The sequence below is a fragment of the Rhinolophus hipposideros genome (genome assembly GCF_964194185.1).
Source record: "Rhinolophus hipposideros genome assembly, chromosome: 26".
Lineage (NCBI taxonomy): Eukaryota > Metazoa > Chordata > Mammalia > Chiroptera > Rhinolophidae > Rhinolophus > Rhinolophus hipposideros.
Genome location: NC_138072.1, coordinates 21823619 through 21842022, shown reverse-complemented (window position 1 = coordinate 21842022; position 18404 = coordinate 21823619). Strand labels below are relative to the sequence as shown.

Below are 18404 nucleotides of genomic sequence, written 5' to 3'. Positions count from 1 at the left end.
TTTTTTTCCATAAAAATTTGAGAAGGTACACAAGCACATACCCAAATTAAAAATTATTCACTTACTTCAAAAAATTCCTCTAAAGATGTTCTCTGGATTCTAAGGATAATCTCCATCATCTTCTGACTCCCTTGAGCTTTCAGATTAAACGGTAATTACCTCCTGAATTACACTTACCTTCTTTTTCCTCTGGCAGGTTTATTAAGTACTGGAGGATATTCATCAAGCTTTGTATCTGATGCTGGACACTAAATTCACAGCAGACTGAAATCCAAAATTCAGTGTCTGCCTCTAAAATAGCATCCTATATAAAGGAAAGATATAGGTAATAAAACTGTACCTATAAAATGTAAGTTAATTGGTAAGTGCAAATAAGGGAAATGTCTTGAAAATATTTCGTAGCACACAAAGTCATTACATATTGTTCCTTATGGTCATACTCGTCTGTGTCACAAAGAGCTACTGAGCTCTTACATAAATGAGCCAATTTGTGAGAATTACGAGCACAGTTCCAGGATGATGTGCATTATCAGTTCTGGCAGAACTGAATATACCGCTTTTCTTAGAGTAGGTTTAGATCTGGTCCGACCCCAAATCTAAGAAGTCATTAAAAACAGGCCTGGACCTCCAAGTTCTACCCTTTTCTGTCCCAAAAGGGCTCCTCAAAACAATCACCTGCATCATAGTGACGTCAGTGATACTGACACTCCACCCCTTCCCCATGAAATGCCTTCAAAAGCTCTTCCCAGAGAGTTTAATTACTTTATAGCCATACTCTGTATGGCTTAAAACAGAACCACAGAGAAGGGCACCAGACCTGCTCCTTACAAAAGTCAAATCACCCTCAGATGTTTTGTTGCCACTGAGGATGTTCAGAGTCATGGGCTCTGAAAGCAACTTGAAAGAACACCAGAAACATCTGACAGCAGTTCTGTGCAAGCAGTAAATAATGCACACCGCGCAACACCACTGCCTCTTCCTTACCCCCGCCTATGTTCTGACCTTTTCTCCGCAGGCAGCCGCCAGCACTGTCTTAGTGACGTACTGTTCAAACAGCAAGATGAGGAGAAGCCAGAGGAACCTCTGTGCGCCGAGGGTGTCGACGAGCTGCACCAGAATGGGCAGGCGCCTGTGGGCCGGGACGTGTGGCAGCGCGTCCACAAACACGCCCATGATCTTCACCACCACGTCTTCCACGTTTCTTGTGGCTTCTACAGAGCCTCCCCCATCAGACTGCAGAACGGCAAGCAGGGTCAGTGAGGGGCACAAGTAACCCTCCACAAACAGGCTCGAAGAGGACACGATAAGGCCTTCACGTGTGCCCAACGTTAGCAGGGGAATTATAATAATCCAAGAGCGACCAGCACACATTCAGTGAGTACAGACGGGGTCCCGGGCACTCGTTGGCCCGTGGGGATACCAAGTGGGGGATGTGAGCCCTGCCCCAGCGGAGACCCGGCATCTGTGTGAATCAGGACGCCTGTGTGCAAAGGTAACAGGAGGCAGTAAGTGGCAAACGCCAATGCGAGGCACCGGGAGCAAGTGTGCTTGGAGGCCGTCTGGGGAGCTGCGGAACTCAAGCAGGTTTGTGTTGAGCTCGAGCAGGATGGCACGCTCCAGAGAAGCAGAGTGTGGAAAGGCCAGCACTCCCTGCTGCTTTCAGAATGAAGTTCAAATCATCCTACTCCGGTACTGGTGCTCAAAATCGAGTTGGTGAATGAATAAACCAAAATTGAGAGAATTAATGACTAAACCAACGCTCTCTACTTCTGTCTCAGCTCTCCACCAAACCGTCTCCACGCCATTCCTCTCTCACACACTGCACACACCTGGACGGTGCCTTTTCTCATGCTACTGATAATGCCACATCACTGAGCAAATCCTGTCCTTTCACGCTACTTCAAATTCCGTTTCTCATGATACTCTGTGGTCATCCTGGTTCACTGGACTTTCCCCTATTCTGGACTCTTCAGCATTTACCAATTCTAGTGGCATCTAGGATGTTAATGCAGAGTTACTTTCCGTTTTATATATATGTGTCCTGACTCAACAACTTGCACGACAAAGAGAACACGAATTGAATACCAAGATTCAAAGGAGACCGGGCTGACTACAGTCATCCCTGATAGTTAATAACAAAAGACCAACAACATAAAGGTAAACAGAAAACGCCTTCATCTTCAAGGTCACTTTTTAGTTTCCAACTGTCCATTCCTTACGGCAGAGACTATGTCTCACTCATCTCTGAGCACCTGGCTCTTAGACAATGCGCTTGCTAAGTGCTGAACTGTGTATTAACAGCTCTGCCATTGTAGAGCTAAAACTTCCTACTCCATTGACTTACACAAACATATTACCAAACCGATGCAATGTCCTGAAATACACAGTAAATATCAATTCACTTTGTCAGAATAATGTCACGGCATTTTCATAGTTAGACCCTTGCAGAATGCATATTTACTCAAATTCCTGGAAAAGACAATATTTCCAAGATTACTTACTAGCTTCACCATCTAAAATTTAAGAGGCGCAAATACCTGAGCATTTCAGAAAGGCCTTTAGTGTCATTCATTTACTACGACTTGAATTTCACACTATGTAAAATTTTAAAAATTGAAAAAATAATACTAATGCTGGTATAAAGACAGCTTACCTGAATAAGTGCTGGAATAACCATTTTCACTGTCTTGCTAATAACTTGAAAACTGTAAGTATCATCTAGACGCATGACATTGGCTCCCATAAATGTAAAAATGGACATGATGTTGTGTAGAACTTTATCCTGAAAGAAAACACATCTTTCAACATTTTCTATTTTAAACACATCAAATAGCAATAATTTATTAAAAGTCAGCAATAAGAGAAATAACTCAATCTAAAAATGGGCAAAGGATTTGCAAAGACATTTCCCCAAAGATAAACACATGCTGAGTAAGCACATGGAAAGATGCTCACATGAGTAGTCATCAGGGAAACGCAAAAGCCACGAGGCAGCACTCACGCCACAGGACGGCTGTGATAAACCAGACAGACGGTGAGGGTGGGGGAAAATCAGAGCCCTCAGGCACTGCTGGCGGGTACAGAATGGTGCAGCAGCTTTGGAAAACAGTCTGGTAGTTTCTCTGAAGGTTAGAGCACATGACCTGGCATTTCCACTCCTAGGTAAACTCCGAAGAGAACTGAAAACATGTTCACACAAAACCTAGTATACAAATGTCCATGGCAGCACAATTTTATCACAATAGCCAAAAAGTGCAAACAACTTAAATGCCCATTAAATGATGAACAGATACTCAGTGTAGTATATATATACAATGGAATATTATTCAGCCATAAAAATACTGATTCAAGCTTCAACACAGATGTACCTTGAAAACATTGTGCCAAGTGAAAGAAGTCAGACACAAAAATGGCCATATATTATATGATTGCATTTATAGCAAATGTTCAGAATAGGTAAATCCACAGACAGGAAGCAGATTAGTGGTTGCCAGGGGAGGGGCGAGGGGAGGTAGGAGAGGGAATGGGCAGTGACTGCCAATGGGTGATGAAAACGTTTTGGAAGTAGGTAATTATGATGGTTATACAACTTTGTGAATATGTCAAACCACTGAATTGTACAATTTAAATGGGTGAATTTTATGGCAATAAACTATATTTCAATAAAAACAAAGGAAAAATATCAATGATTTTTAACTGCTTCTGGATTACCAACTCCTTGAGAGCTACTGACTCTCTTCCAAGAAAAACACAATCCCATACACATAAAATCTTGCACATGATTTTAACAGCTTCAAAGTCCCCGTAGCACTCATGGAAAATCCCAGATTAAGAAGCTCTGACATAAATCTCCAATATGAAAATAGTTTCAATCTCCTCAAAAATCTTTAAGGATATGTTTCTACAAGGGACATGATTTCTTTAACTGAGGTTGTTTATAATCAAATTAATTCTCTTAAATCACTGATTGGCAGCTGTGTAAGGATTGATAGGGCAGTGATTTCTCCCAAGTTATGCTAATTCTACCAGTTTTTGGATAGTTCCATGTGGCAGGCACTGCGTGAGAGTGAGCCACAAACCACCCAGTCGCATCCTCACAACCGTCCTATGAAGAACGTACCTATTTTATCACTTTACAAAAAAAGGATCCACAGCTCGGCAAGGTCCACCAGCTCACAGTGTCAGCTATTAAGAGGCAGGGCTGAGAATCCCACCAGCACTGCATGATCCCCAAACCCACTGAATTCACACCAGTGAGCACCAAGCATTTCCATGGAAGACAGAAAATACCTGAAGTCTAAAGTCATTAACACTTACAGGAAATATTCCGGCCACGGTTCCCAGAAGTAAAAGGGCGTGGTGATGGGTCTGTGGCATCTCAGAAACGCGGATGCACTGAACGATCAGTTCCACATTGAACTTCTCCTCATCTAGCACGTCTATGGTGGTGAAAAGTAAACAGTGTCCCAATGGCAGGCACAGTCCTACTGGAAGTAGACAACTCTCCCCCCCTTTCCCTCCAACAAAGCACACACATACCTTTTGGTATTTTGCCACCATCTGGAGAGAGCTTTTGGCAGATGTTGAGCAAACAACTCAGAATTAACTGTTTGGTGTACTCCGTATTTCCCTGCTCTGGTGGCAAAGGTTCTAAACACCTTCAGGGCCCCGCAAGAGAAATGATGGGAAATGAAAGTTGTACAATTGCAGTGATGCACCAGTGATCACTGTCCAAATCACATAATAAATAAGGAATGACTAAAATAAATAATGACTAAAACATCAAACAGCGGGTCTACAAACAAGATGGAAGAGTTCTAACCCCAATTTCTTTCTCATACAGGTAGGTGCCTATGTCAATTACCTCTCCTTTCTAGCACTTTCCACCAACCTGTTGGAACTCTTAGAATTACTTTGCTTTTCGGATGAAAGCACACATCCACAATTCAATGTCGTACCCTATAGCTATTTAGCTAATAATTTACTTCTAGAAAATAGAATGGTGTCACACTGTATCTTTAGGTAAAAATAATGCTGCCCGAGGGACATGGTACTGAAAGCTAAGAAGGAAAGTAGGCTCTAAGGTGAGAGATCATTGAGTACATAACACAGGGCACTGGCAATGGGCATCAAAAACCATTCTTTTAGTCCTTCCACGTCAGTACTTCACTGCTTTATTTTACAGGCCAGTGAAGCAACAAGAGAACATGGTGAAAAGAGAATGTTTAATAAAATAAGATGAGGAAGAATCAGAATCCCCTTCTCTCCTGGATCCAAGACAGTGTCATTACCTTGCCAACAGGTTGAAAAGAGTCGGTATCAGTACTTGAGGGTTTTTGAGTTTCTTTTTGTGCTGCAGTAATTCTAGGATGAGGGTTACTCTTGGCCAGTAAGAACCTCCCACTTCCTGAACCGATTCTAGATCTTGTGATTTTCTGGGAAACAGACAAGGCAAAACGTTGGGAAAGCAGACACTATCGGCACCAAGTAAAAACATACTCAAGTATGCCAAAGCACACCACAAGTCACAGCGGTTTCCCAGCAGTCAGGCCTGGGGTGCCCTCCCTGCCCCCGTGGCGCTTACTTCTGCTGCATTTTCTGCCTCCTTGTTTGCTGGATTGTGCCCAAGGACTTAGTTTTATCCGGTGGCTCCAGTTCTGTTCTGACTTGTTCAGCATTCACAGAAATCTGAAATGTGAAGGAAGAATGGGTGATGACATAACTCACCAAGTTCTCCTCATAACTCATCACAGTTCTCCTCATAACTCATCAGAGCAGCGAATGTTGATTAAAAGATACAATGAAACGTGTGTGTCTACATCTGCGTCTCCCTATAGCTCTAGAACCAGGGCCAACCCCCAAAGACAAACATCACCGACAATTTCTTACATATTTATTCAGAAACTTTGCGTGTATCGACAGCTGTATGAAGATCTAAAACAGCAAACAAACAGGAGCACAGGATACACACTGCTCTGTATCTTATTGTTTCACTTAATGTATCTTAGAAATCAAAGTAAGTTACGCTATATAATTCTGAGAATGGCCGAATCTGGATACTAGGACTTCACCACACTTTTATCTACTTATGTGAATGTGTTTTCCAAAAAAACACAACGAAACACAGAATGACTAGGCGGTTATTCTGATGTACAGCTAGGTTTCAGTGTACATATAAGCCAATGAGCAGGTTCTCATGCATCACACATGTGTCACTGGACAACTATTTAAGTTAAGCAGAAGAACCTGTTATCCAGTTGACCACCAGGCACCACTCACACCTATTCCCCCTATTATAAGTAAGACTCAAACTAACACACACACCCCACCTGGTTAAAACCTGAACCAGTATTTCCTGAACCGAAAATAGTGGTGAAGACTTGTATTTTTGATTTAGCACGTCTCTATGACCTACTTTTCCACGGTTCTTGTTAATGGTAACATTTGACTTTCTAAAAGCATGGAAAATAGAGGCCGTTTAAACATGGTGTTACTTGGAAGAGAACAACCATTAATAAATGAAGTACAGAATGTTTGCAACTTACCCCTTTAAAAACACTGCTAACAGTCTGAGCACAATGTGAATTTTTACAGTTCACCAATAAGTCAAACAACATGTGCAAAAGCTTCTGCTGAACTTTTTCATCTGAAATAGCTGCAAAAAATGGCTTCGTAATCTAGAGGGAGAGAAAAGGCAACTGAGCTCAATGAGCAAACTTGAATTCCAAAAATGTTATTTATATCATTCTCTCACAATGTAAAATTGTTCCCAATTCTGTCAGTTAAAATGCAGTTTTTTTTAATGACCCATGTATATCCTTCCGTTTTGTGAAAAGGGTAAAACATATCATATTCCTTAAAAACATGTCCAGTCTACTTCATTTTCTCCAAATTAAAGCATTACACATTTTTAAAAGCTTGAATATGCTTTAGTTTCTGAAAGAAGTCACTGACCTTTTCAAGGGCTGTGATCTGAATGGTTGGCATTCCTGCGCCAAGTTCCTCTGTTGTGTGCACAGCTTTTATAAATATATCTAGACTCTTTGGGTCCTTATGTAAAAGGGAAGCTGAATATTCATTATATTTCCCCAGCGTGAGATGCAAAACAATGGCCTCATCTTGCAGGACAGCTGTGGGCTCCTTCTGGATCTTTTCTAAGAGCTGTTCAATCACAGGCAATAGCTGAGAAAGCACCATCTGAAGTTGGGAAAATTGATTAAAAAATAGTTATTATATTGAAATGTTTTTCCTTGCTTTTTAAAGACCTCCAAAGTTATCATGTTGGAAGACTGGGAGCTCAGCCTGGAGGAAAAACCCAGTAATGATGACCCCTTGCACATGGGATGGCCGTAACCCAGTTAAGCACTCGGGTCACCTGATACTTCAGTCTGTAACAACCAAAAGCTCTAAAGTGCGGGAAATGTGAGTGTACCAAGACTTTCTGAAAACAGGAAATACAAACTAAACTGAAGTTCTGGACTAAAAGAGTAAATTTTAGCTTTCTCTAAAACACTGCACACTTCCCCAAAAACGTTTCCAACTTGGTATAATTAAAATGAATGCAAATCAGTATGTGAAGTCTTTAACAGCTAAACCAGGTACCAGCAAATCCTGGCTGAGGGCGACGCCCAGAGGACGCTGTTTTGTAAATCGTGTTTACTGACACACGGCCAGGCCCCTCTGTTCCCAAGCTGTCTCTACTGTCATCGCAATGCAAAGGCACAGCTGCGTAGCTGCAACAGAAATGTCTGGTCTGCAGAGTCTAAAATGTTCACTACTTGGTCCTGTAGTGAACAAGACTGTCAATTTCTAGTGTAAACTACACGAGGACACAGAGCCGATAAATGCCATCTGTTTGCTCCCACCAGGAATTGGTTTCCACCCCATTTTACACATTTTAGTTCTCCAAGGCGCAGCCAGTCTGAGACTGGTGAAGCTGCAGGCACTGGAAGATCAAGCCGAGGCACTTTCCCTCTGCTATCAGCACACACTGTCACACAAACCAGTATTTCATGACCTCTCTTCTGTGACACAGCTTCCTTGACAACATAATAAAAGCTAAGGATTTCCCCCCAGAAAAGTGTACAAGCATATACATTTAAAAAGTGAGCAAATGATTCTGGAATGTTCAGACTTGCTGTATCAATATGGAGCATTTTCACACGAAGAATAGGTACAAACCAACAGTTTTTCTGCAGTGCACATTCAGTGTTTTCCCCATGTGATTTTAAATGAGTTTAAAATCAATCAGTGATTACACAGGAATAACACACTATTTTAAAATGGAAAGAAACTCATCGATATTTGCTTTTTGTATCCTTTCTTTTTGTCCACCACAATGCTCCCCCTCCCAAATTCGTAAGAAAATCGTCACTGAGTGCACGTATGTAACTCTGCAAATGTCCCCCCCCTCCCATGGCAGTTACAACAGGCCTCCGTGACATTACAGGGAATGCACAACCCACCCAAGCGGCACGCACCTCACTGCTGACTTCCTGAAGCACTTTCATCAGACCTTTTGCAACGTAAGAAGGGGAATTATAGACACAATAAAGTAGGTTTTTCAAAGTTTCAGACAACTTCTGATGAGATTTCAGCTTCTTTTCTCTCTGTAGTTCCTCAAATAAAGTAGCCAAATCCTAGGATACCAAAAAGAAAAGTGGATAAAAAAGGTTAAGGAACTATAAAGGTTAAATGTAGTAATTATGGAGGATTCTTTCTCAAATGACGTGACATTGCTTATAATTTTTTATTTCCCCTGAAACCTTAATAGGAAAGGGCATCAATCCTCCTCAGTTAGCTTACTCTCAAAAAGCTAGACACTGGTCTTCTAGCCAAGGGAAGGACAGAACTGGAACATGGTCTCGCTATCTTTTAAAAATGGGGGCAGAAAGGTGAGCAGATACTGACATATCAATGTCTAAATTGAATGACTGAAGTCCATCAAAATCCTTGCAAAAGTCAAGAAAGGAGGACACTGGTCACATGTACACACAGGCGTGTGCACATGCCATCTTCTGGGCTGATGGGTTACCTGAACGACGTAGGTGGCATCTGAGGTGATCTCCTCTGCTTTAGGAACCAAGTGATCAATTACCAGGTGAAATTGGGAAGCCACCCCGTTGAGGGCCTGCAGACAATGAATGGCCGCCCTTCGTACTTCTTTTATGGGGCTTCCCAGATTAAGGAGTAGCGCTGGCACCACTAAAACCAAAGGGAAAACAATTTAAGCAATGATCTGAAAACCAGAAAGTACAAAATTTCAACAGTACCAAAGGGTACATAATGAAAAGTTTTCCTCCCAACTCAAACTTCCTCTTCAAAGACCATTCGCTATTTATTATTCTAGAAAAATGTTAAGACATGTGCTAGTACATTCTTTTAAAAGTACACAAATGAAAGCATAGTATACACACAGACAAGACACACACAGACACACACACAGACACACACAGACACACACACAGACACACACACACACACACCCCTGTTCTGCATGAACTGCTATCCCATCTCAACGTATTCTGAAATGTTTTCCACATGAATCTGAACATTTTTTAAAAATTGTACAGGTCTCCATCGCATTTTCTGTATTTTTAAAACTAGTACCTTAGTAGAGAAAATTTAGTTTGTTTCTGGTTCTTTAGCATTAAAACTGCTCCAACAAAAACCCTGTACACACACCTTTGCACAAGTCTGCAGAAGAAATTATCCATTTGTGCGTCACACTTTGCAGATTTTGTACTGAACTGATGTTTGTTTTGACTTTACTTTTCAATGAAGAAATTTTAGTCATATTTTTCTTATAGTTTTGTATGTTGCTCAGGAAGGTCCTCCCTACTGGGTGAGTTTAAAAGGATCTATCTCTATATTTAGAGAGATCATATGGACTGCACTGTTTTTTTTCTTCATTCCTAATATCAGAGCTAAGTTTTTTTATGTGAAATCTTAAGTTCATGTGAAATTTTTGTCTATGGAATGAGGCTGTAGTCAAACATTCAAAATGTTTTCAAATGGCTGGCCAGATTCCTATTTAATAATCTACCTAAGAACCCCACAGATCTGGGGTATCAGCTTTATCACTCATACATTCCACCAGTATCTAAAACATCTACTCCTGCCAACTCATACTTCAATACTAGTGGATTTAACAGGAATGCTTTTGTTTCACCAACTGTGCAGTGAAAATGCTGGCTTTTAATTTGAGAAGAATTTTCATCAGGGTTACTCCTATTTTGCTATCACTTATGTAGCAATTTTTATCTAATGTAGTTCCAGATCTTCGGAACATGATAATACGAGTTTTCTCCTTCAACACCGATATAGCCAATTATATTAACAGTTCCTTTTTAAACTAATTTTGTGTTGTTGAAGTGAACTCTATTTGGGCAAATGCTTGTTTTTTAAAAATAGGCTGCTGGACTCAATTTGCAAACAATAGGATGTTGTATTATTATTCAAACCCCGGTCTATTGTTTTTGTCTGTGAGCATCAATTTTCAATGTTATGCTGGTTTTAAACAAAGAACCTGGAAGCTTCCTTTCGTCCTATGCCCTGTCAATGCAGTTCAACTGCATTGAAACAACCTGCTTCAAAGATCGAATAGAATGCATTTGTGAGATCAACTGGATCAGGAGTTTTTGAAAAGATGTCTCTGGGATAAAGACATATCTAAATTCTTTTATGGTAATTAGTTATTTAAGCTTTATTCCATGCTATGTATTGGAGCAAGGTTTGGTGATTTTTATTTTGTTAGAAATGATCTGTTCTACATATTCCACTTTTGGAATGCTAAGAGAGAACTTGATAAGCTTTTAAACTTTTCTGAGAAGGTCCTATGAAAGCTGGAAATCCTTCCTTAGTCTCCATAATATTAATTTATAAAATACAGTCAGAAATGAACAGCTGGAAAGTTGAATTTGCACATAGGGCAGCTCAAGCCAAGATACCTATTTGCTAAGATTCCATGTAGAATGGAGCAGAGGTTCCAGAAAAAATCCAAATTCAAAATAAATTCAATGGATAGTTGACCCTTGAACAACAAGGGTTTGAACTGCGTGGCTCCACTTATACATGGATTTTTTTTAAATGAATACCATAAATGTATTTTCTCTTCCTTATGATTTTAATATTTTCTTTTCTCTAGCTTAATTTATTATAATACAGTACGTAATATACATAACATATAAAATATGTATTAATTAACTATGTTATCTGTAAGGCAAAGCTTCTGGTCAACCGTTGGCTTTTAGTGGTTTTGGAGTTGTACATGGATTTTTTGACTGCAGGGGGGCTGGTGCCTCAAACCTCGCATTGCTCAAAGGTACTAAGAATATGGTTACCATGTTCAAAACAGGTATTGGAACTAAGATAAGTCAAAGCTACAGGATGTATGTAATCAACTTTTTGGAACATTCTATCGTTTAAAAAAAATCTATTTGACCTAATTCTCTTAATTTTATTTAGATATCAAATAAAAATAGATTATTAAAATAGCGTGTTTTACATAAAAATTGGAAAAAAACTTTTGTTTTGCTTTTAAATAAGCAAATAAATTTACTATGTGAGGGAGCGGCCGGTTAGCTCAGTTGGTCAGAGCGCAGTGCTCTTAACAACAAGGTTGCCGGTTCGATCCCCACAGGGGCCGGTGTGAGCTGCGCCCTCCACAACTAGATTAGTAACAACTAGTTGACTTGGACCTGATGGGTCCTGGAAAAACGCAAATAAACAAAAGTTTAAAAAAAAAATTTACTACATAAAGTGTAACAAACCAAAGGCAGCCTCCACCTTACAAATGATGTTAAATGTCTATTCATTTAACAAAGATTTGGTACACACAAGATTGAGATGGAATACATTATCTGTGCAGAAAGTAATAAATGGTGGTTATAATTCCAAGCCACTGACAAAAACTTAATTCATATAATATTACATTATTATAATATTGCAATACCTTTTTCTTTTGAACAGCATAGCATGTTTTGCAAAGAGTTTAACACAAACACCAGCCAACACTTCCTGGACCCCCGAAAACAAGGTACGGCTAGAAGCTCACTGGGGGTCAGAGTGGAGAGCACTGAGGCCAGGTGCGTTGCCTCGGTGGCTCACTTGAGGCCCTCTGGGACTTTAGGGTACAATCCTTGAACTTCCAAGTAGAACAAGGTGCATCTCTCCTGTTTTCAGTGGAGTACTGTGACATGTCCAGAAAGCATAAATGCGAAAGAACTTTAGGAAGCGGGGAGGTGACAGGTACCGCAGCAGCAGGAGCAGGCAGGAGCCTGTCTGGCAGCTCAATACCAGGGGAAAAGTGAAGCCTGTTGGTCCTGTTATTCACAAACAGGGAGACATACTCCGCAGGGGCCACTGCCTTTGATGCCAAAGGACAGCAGACTTTTCATAACTAATAAGATAATCAAAACAGTTGCAACCTCTAAATATTAATAAAATATTTAGATTTTTCTGGAGACTCACAAGTTTAACAGGAAATAATCATTTAAATAAACTATGCTATCTCCATAAGACAGAATACTCTTAAACATTTTAAAGATAAATTTCTGTATTTATTAACATATAACAGTGCTTGTAACATATTAATTGAAAAATGTGAGTTAAAAAAATGTACAGGAAGTTCTCATCAAAAAAACAAAACTGAAAAAATCTTCTTAAAAGTAAATCCATCTAAAACATCTTACTGCAATTCTATAGTAAGTAGTGCAGAAAGAATTACATTCACGGGATTTTATAAGTAAAACTTGAATGTATATATCTACTTTACATTATATTTAACAAAATTTTCGTTACAATTGCAATTATGTGCTCTTTCAAGGAGCTAATAAAAGACAAACATTGAGAAATTATTCTGGGAAAAGTGTATGATCATTCACTTGGCTTTCACAAAATATTTATAAAGAGCGATTTTGAATTTAAAAAATAATCAAGGACATCTTCAAATTTCCAAAGGGCCACTCTAGTCCTCTGATACTAAAACCATACTCAGCATCCTTATCAACTTTCCCATCTTCAATCCCTACAGGGTCTACTTTTGCCAGGCCCTCCATCTGTCAACAGCTTCGTAAGTCAGTCAACTACTTCTCAGTATCATGTTCATCAACTTCAAGAAACTCTGTCTTTTACAAAATTTGCAATTTGACTTTATCAAAGCTACAAATTTTATTTTTGGTTTTCATTAGTGAGTGCCCAATCTGAATATGACTTATACCTGATAAAAAAGATCAATCCAGGAGGGTTGTCTGAGTGGAGAAGTCATTTTAGGAGAAGTCAGTTGAATACTGAATTGTATTATGATGGTCTGGCTTCCCTGTAAACCCTGTAACTGCTAAAGCCCAGAAAATGGATAGTTGGCTATTAAGAACCCATGATTAAGCAATCAATCACCTGCCATTTCTATCATTTGTTTTGGTAAGATTTTGCAATTGACATTTATAACTTAAACGCAATACTTAGAAGTAATTAGACGTAGTTTACATATACATACATGTACAGAGAGAGAGAGAGAGAGAGAGAGAGAGAGAGAAAGTGCGTGCGCGCATGCGCGAGCGCATGCAAGCCTCGTGCTATTTTTAAAAACATAAAGAAAGAAATCCTCCAAACTACAGCCCACATGCACTACATACAGAAAAAACACTAACAGCTGGTCATGACAGAACCCACAGCTACTTGCAGTACCTGGAGAAGACACGGACGCCAGGTGGTGCTTACACTGAGGCTTCTGTGAGGACAGCAGTGCGTAGCCTGCATAAAGGGCTTGAGTCTGCAGCGCCGTCCTCACGCTGCACTTCAGTGGATTTGAAAGGCTAGAACCATAGGTCCATAAAACAGAAAAGAACTTGAATAATTGGAAAACGTCTTCTAGATGTTCCTAAATTTAAAAAGAAACAAACAAACAAAAAACAGAGAATATAAGTTGGTTCCCAATCCTCTTTTCACCATGCACAGTTATAGAAAACAAATACTTTATTGCAACGCTTTGCTTTGTCTAATCCCTTTAAATTACTCCGCACTTGGTATTTTAGCCAGCTGCGAGGTACGCAAATGAATTCAGAGGACTGCTATTCAGTGACATTCAGAGGACTCGCCATCACGCTGCACTTGAACACGCTGAACAACAAGAAAACGAGGACACGCAGCAGAAAACAAGCCAAGAGTGATACCGGGGCAGCCTCACTAAGAAAGTACCTCAAAGATGGAGGGGAGAATGTCAACTGTGTCAAAAGCTGCTGAGAGGGCACCGAAGACAAGAGAAAGAACTGACCTCCGCACCTGCGGCACAGAGGTCCCCGGGGCTGTGACGAGATACCGTAACTGAGTGACTGCATGCGCCCAGTCACCCCTCTGAAACCCGTTTCTGGTTGGCAGTGGCGTTCATCAACCAAACAGACTGGGCTAGTAAACACGAGAACAGGCCTCACACACAAACAGGCACGTGGCAACGTCAGCCTCTGTCCAACCTACTGACTGGGGTCACGATCACGGCACTGCTCTGCATGGCCTGGGTTTATTATCACATACTCTTCACTGTTAAAAGTCTACTTTCATTTCATTGAAAACTGTCAGAACTAAAACAGCCTGCAATACCTTCAAGGGAAGAGTACGCCTGCAAAAGACGAGCCTCGTACCTTTATGAACAGTTTCATGAGGGCTCTGAAGTGAACAGCGTCAGCCCCCGTGAGGAGCGTCTCAAAGAGCCCGATGAGCAAGCGCAGGTAGTCTCGGCCGTCTTCCTCCAGGCGCTCAGGACCCCACCACACGTCACCTACACGGACGTGAGGGAGACAGGCACGACTTACGTCAACACACTGCTGGGCCTTTGCACCCACGACAAACAACAGTCACGCGGCCAATACTTCAGCTTTCCAGGTATCACTTTCCAAAACCACACCTTGTCCTACCTTTAGGGAAAGATTTAGGAGCCTTCAGTGTGTGAATAAAATTTTTCAGCGAAAATACGAGTAGCACGGAGTCCTCCACGGCAATCCTCTGGGCAGTGTTGACCTGTTGTATGTAATGTGCCCACAGCTCTGCTGGTATTCCTCTGTCAGTCATCAGCTCAATATGCCAATCCGAGGGGATTTCCTGAATTGGCAAGGAGACAGCAACAGCACAGATGTAAAGGAGTTCTGAATGTGGGGTATACCGGGGGACTGCAACAGATGTATATGATTGGGTAACAAGCAAAACTTTGTCGCCATGTGCATTTAGGTGCGAGGATTAGTTATTAATCCTCGCATCTAAATGTAAAGAGGTCTAACCATCACTTTTCACAAGAAAAAAATACAACAAAGTTAGCCATGGCTTCGTTTTATCTGTTGTCTTAAAACACCATCTCTACAAACTAATGTTATTCGTGTAAATTTTGTTAAACAGAAAGGAGCTGGACTTCCATTAGATTCTAAAAGGGACTTTTCTCACTTCAGGCTTGACTGCTAATCTGAAGAAGGCATATAGTAAAAATCTCCAAACTTGCAGGTGATTCTAAACAAGTAGCAAAAAGTTAAGGTGTTTAGAAAGAATACTGCGAATGCCAAAAGCATGAGAAAAGGTGCAGGAAAATGACAAACGAGACTCTGCATAGGTGAGTGCAGAGTAATGCCTTGAAAGGAAAATAATAAAAGCCAGACTTGTAATGTTTTTAGTGAGGGAATTCCTGCCTCAATGTGCTGCTACAGCCAAAATGATGCTCATGAGTATGGGGAAGGGGATTAAATATAAAATGATACAAAACCACCCATACCTACATGTATATAAAACACTCAATTTGTCCACATTTTTAACACTGAGAACAAATACAGTTCAGGTTACCACACTTTACAAGACAGCAAAAAAGTTAAGACGGGCTTATCTGAGACACTTTTTAAAATACGAAGACTCACTCTTTCAGTTTATATAACTTTAGCTGTCAACAGCCATGACCAGAACTTATAAAGTCCTGAGGATATCTGTAAATGTGAAAATGATGTGCTTCGTTTAGCTAATCTTATAAAGAGGAGCCCTCTGAAGTTTGGAGGACAAATAAAAACAAAATACTATTAAATATGACAGATATTCAAAGAAATAATTGTATTGCCTCAAGATGTGGTACTAGGTAAAAACATAAACAACTGAAACATGGTTCTTAGAAATACTCAAAGACAGTGGTAGACTGGTTAAGATCCAAGTCTAATGTAGTATTAAAAGTATACAAAAGATCTGTTTTTAGTAGACAACAGAATGAAGTGACATTTTGTTCAAGCACTGACACACCTCATGAATTCTTCATCACGAAGGCAGTTAGGTATAGGTTGGATAATTAATTAGCCGATAAAGATGACACAGATACAAAGCACTGCATTCTCTAATTTGATTGATTTTCTGTGAAAGGAAGAGTGCCTGGTTCGCGCTCTGCTGTTCCCCAGGCTGTGTCACTTTCACCCAGACCCGAAGATGCAACACCTCGGCCTCGAACTGTCAGCTGTGCTCTAACAGGCCAGGCTGTCACTTCACTCAACGTTCAACTTTGCAGGGACTTACCACTGCAGTAATGACACTCCCAAGCTTCTTTATTTTCTCCTGCAGCAAACCGAAGACTCTTATCGCAAATGGAAAGTGAGTTTCTTTTAAAGATGAACAGCAAGAGACGAGCACGGCCATGATCACGTGAAAAGTCACTTTTTGCTTTGGGGTAAAGGACTCCTTTTCCCCAATGCTGATTAAAGCCTCCACCTTGAGAAACAAACATACTCCATTACTGGTAGCTCTTGGTTTGCACACAACAATTTTCACTTCCTCAGGCCTATGTAGCTATTATGTGTTTTACACTTAAAGTGATGACAAATATAAAGCCTTAAAAAGATAGCAAGCACTGATATCTAAGCAATTATAAGAGTAATTTCAGAAATTACAATGAACATAACTGCACTTGCCACTGAATAAATGTTTTTAAATTATACACCTACTATCTTTACAATAGTGTATTAACTACGGCAAAAGAAAACTTCTCCTTCCTTAGATTGCTATTTTAACAAAACTTGTAACTTCAATATTTTAAGAATAATACACATTGTTCTTATATATCATATATCCTTATACATCCTATATAAAACCATAATGAAAAAAATTTATAAAATGTTAGTAATTTCAACAATCTGCAGAATATACTAAACAACACTGTGTATGTTTAAAGCAAAACAAAGTACTCAATAATGCAAAAATTATTAATAAAAAAAAGAATCTAGTAAAGCAAACACCGAGAATCTAGTGAGATGAGAAGGAAACCCAGAGGGTGGCTCTGACAGCGTACCTACCATCTTTAACATTGAAGAAGGATCCCCTGAATTTATGTTGTCAGCCAACAACTCGACCATCTTCTTATTTGCTACACCAATTAGCTTGCCTGACTTTGTATTTTTAAGCACATTTTCAAGAGCTGGAAAAAAAAGAAATTTAAACATAGGCCACTTAAGTCACCAACAATCACCTAAAGAATCATGTAGAGTAAGGAATGTAAGCAAAAATTTTACAATTTTCCTATGAAGGTTTGCTTTTTCTTTTTCCTTTTATCCAATTCTGAATTTGTGTGTGGGTCAGCTTCCTTTTCACTGTATACTTTTTATCTTAGTAAAAATTCTTTAAATCTTGCAGGTATGTAACATAAACATGATTTCAAATAACAAGTACAGCCCATTTTTAAATGTACTTATTTTCTTTTTAAAGTGTTGTTACCTATTTGTTTCCTAACAAGCAACTGATTTACCTTCTTTCCAGCCTCTTAGTGCAGGGTGCAGAGAGCAAATTCCTGATTTTGATAAATAAATAGCCATTTTCATCCCAGCGGACTCCCTGTCATCACTGTCGATGACCATAAACGGAAGCAGACACACCGCCACCTGGTTTGACAATACCTCATTTCCACTCAGTATCTCTTCTTTAATCAGTATGTCTGCTGCAATCTCTAGTACCTTGTACCTAAAAGATATAAACACACAATTAGTTCCAGAGACACATTAAGAGACTTGAAGTCAGCACTAAGCCATCATTACGTTGTCACAGCTCAACTGACATTATCCTGGTCTCCTCCAAACACATTACTCAGAGACACCAAGACAACAGTAATTTTAATCTGCTAACTTGGCCAAATCTTTTTTTGAGAAATCATTAGGTTAACTATAACATAAAACATATATCACACTATATATCTTAACTCCACTAGAAACTAAGATTCACTCATAAGTTCAAAAAACATCTGAACACATACTATGTGCTAAGAATTAAATTTGATAGATACAAAAACCTGCAAGACATGCTCTCTTCCTCTAAGGAGCTTAGTCGTTTTTCCATGCAAAAGGCTTCAGTGCCAAAAATGAGGTAACTAGAGCTCATCAAATACTACAGAAGGTATCGTGTGCCTC

The 18404-nt window shown here is 39.8% G+C and overlaps 1 protein-coding gene across 2 annotated transcripts in view; it reads right to left on the bottom strand.

The window, feature by feature from the left end:
* The window catches only part of HEATR1 (HEAT repeat containing 1), a 45615-nt gene that overhangs the window by 12379 nt on the left and 14832 nt on the right, over positions 1 to 18404 (bottom strand). For both annotated transcript variants that reach the window (XM_081039373.1, XM_081039374.1), the window contains exons 15-31: positions 17750 to 17961; positions 17301 to 17422; positions 16528 to 16719; positions 14910 to 15093; positions 14637 to 14773; positions 13687 to 13879; positions 9035 to 9204; positions 8481 to 8639; positions 6955 to 7197; positions 6546 to 6677; positions 5585 to 5688; positions 5292 to 5435; positions 4540 to 4658; positions 4318 to 4439; positions 2654 to 2782; positions 1003 to 1233; positions 178 to 304 (exon numbers count right to left, since the gene is read on the bottom strand). In XM_081039373.1, the coding sequence (XP_080895499.1) occupies positions 178 to 304; positions 1003 to 1233; positions 2654 to 2782; positions 4318 to 4439; positions 4540 to 4658; positions 5292 to 5435; positions 5585 to 5688; positions 6546 to 6677; positions 6955 to 7197; positions 8481 to 8639; positions 9035 to 9204; positions 13687 to 13879; positions 14637 to 14773; positions 14910 to 15093; positions 16528 to 16719; positions 17301 to 17422; positions 17750 to 17961 (2720 nt within the window). The remainder of the gene's footprint in view (positions 1 to 177; positions 305 to 1002; positions 1234 to 2653; positions 2783 to 4317; positions 4440 to 4539; positions 4659 to 5291; positions 5436 to 5584; positions 5689 to 6545; positions 6678 to 6954; positions 7198 to 8480; positions 8640 to 9034; positions 9205 to 13686; positions 13880 to 14636; positions 14774 to 14909; positions 15094 to 16527; positions 16720 to 17300; positions 17423 to 17749; positions 17962 to 18404) is intronic.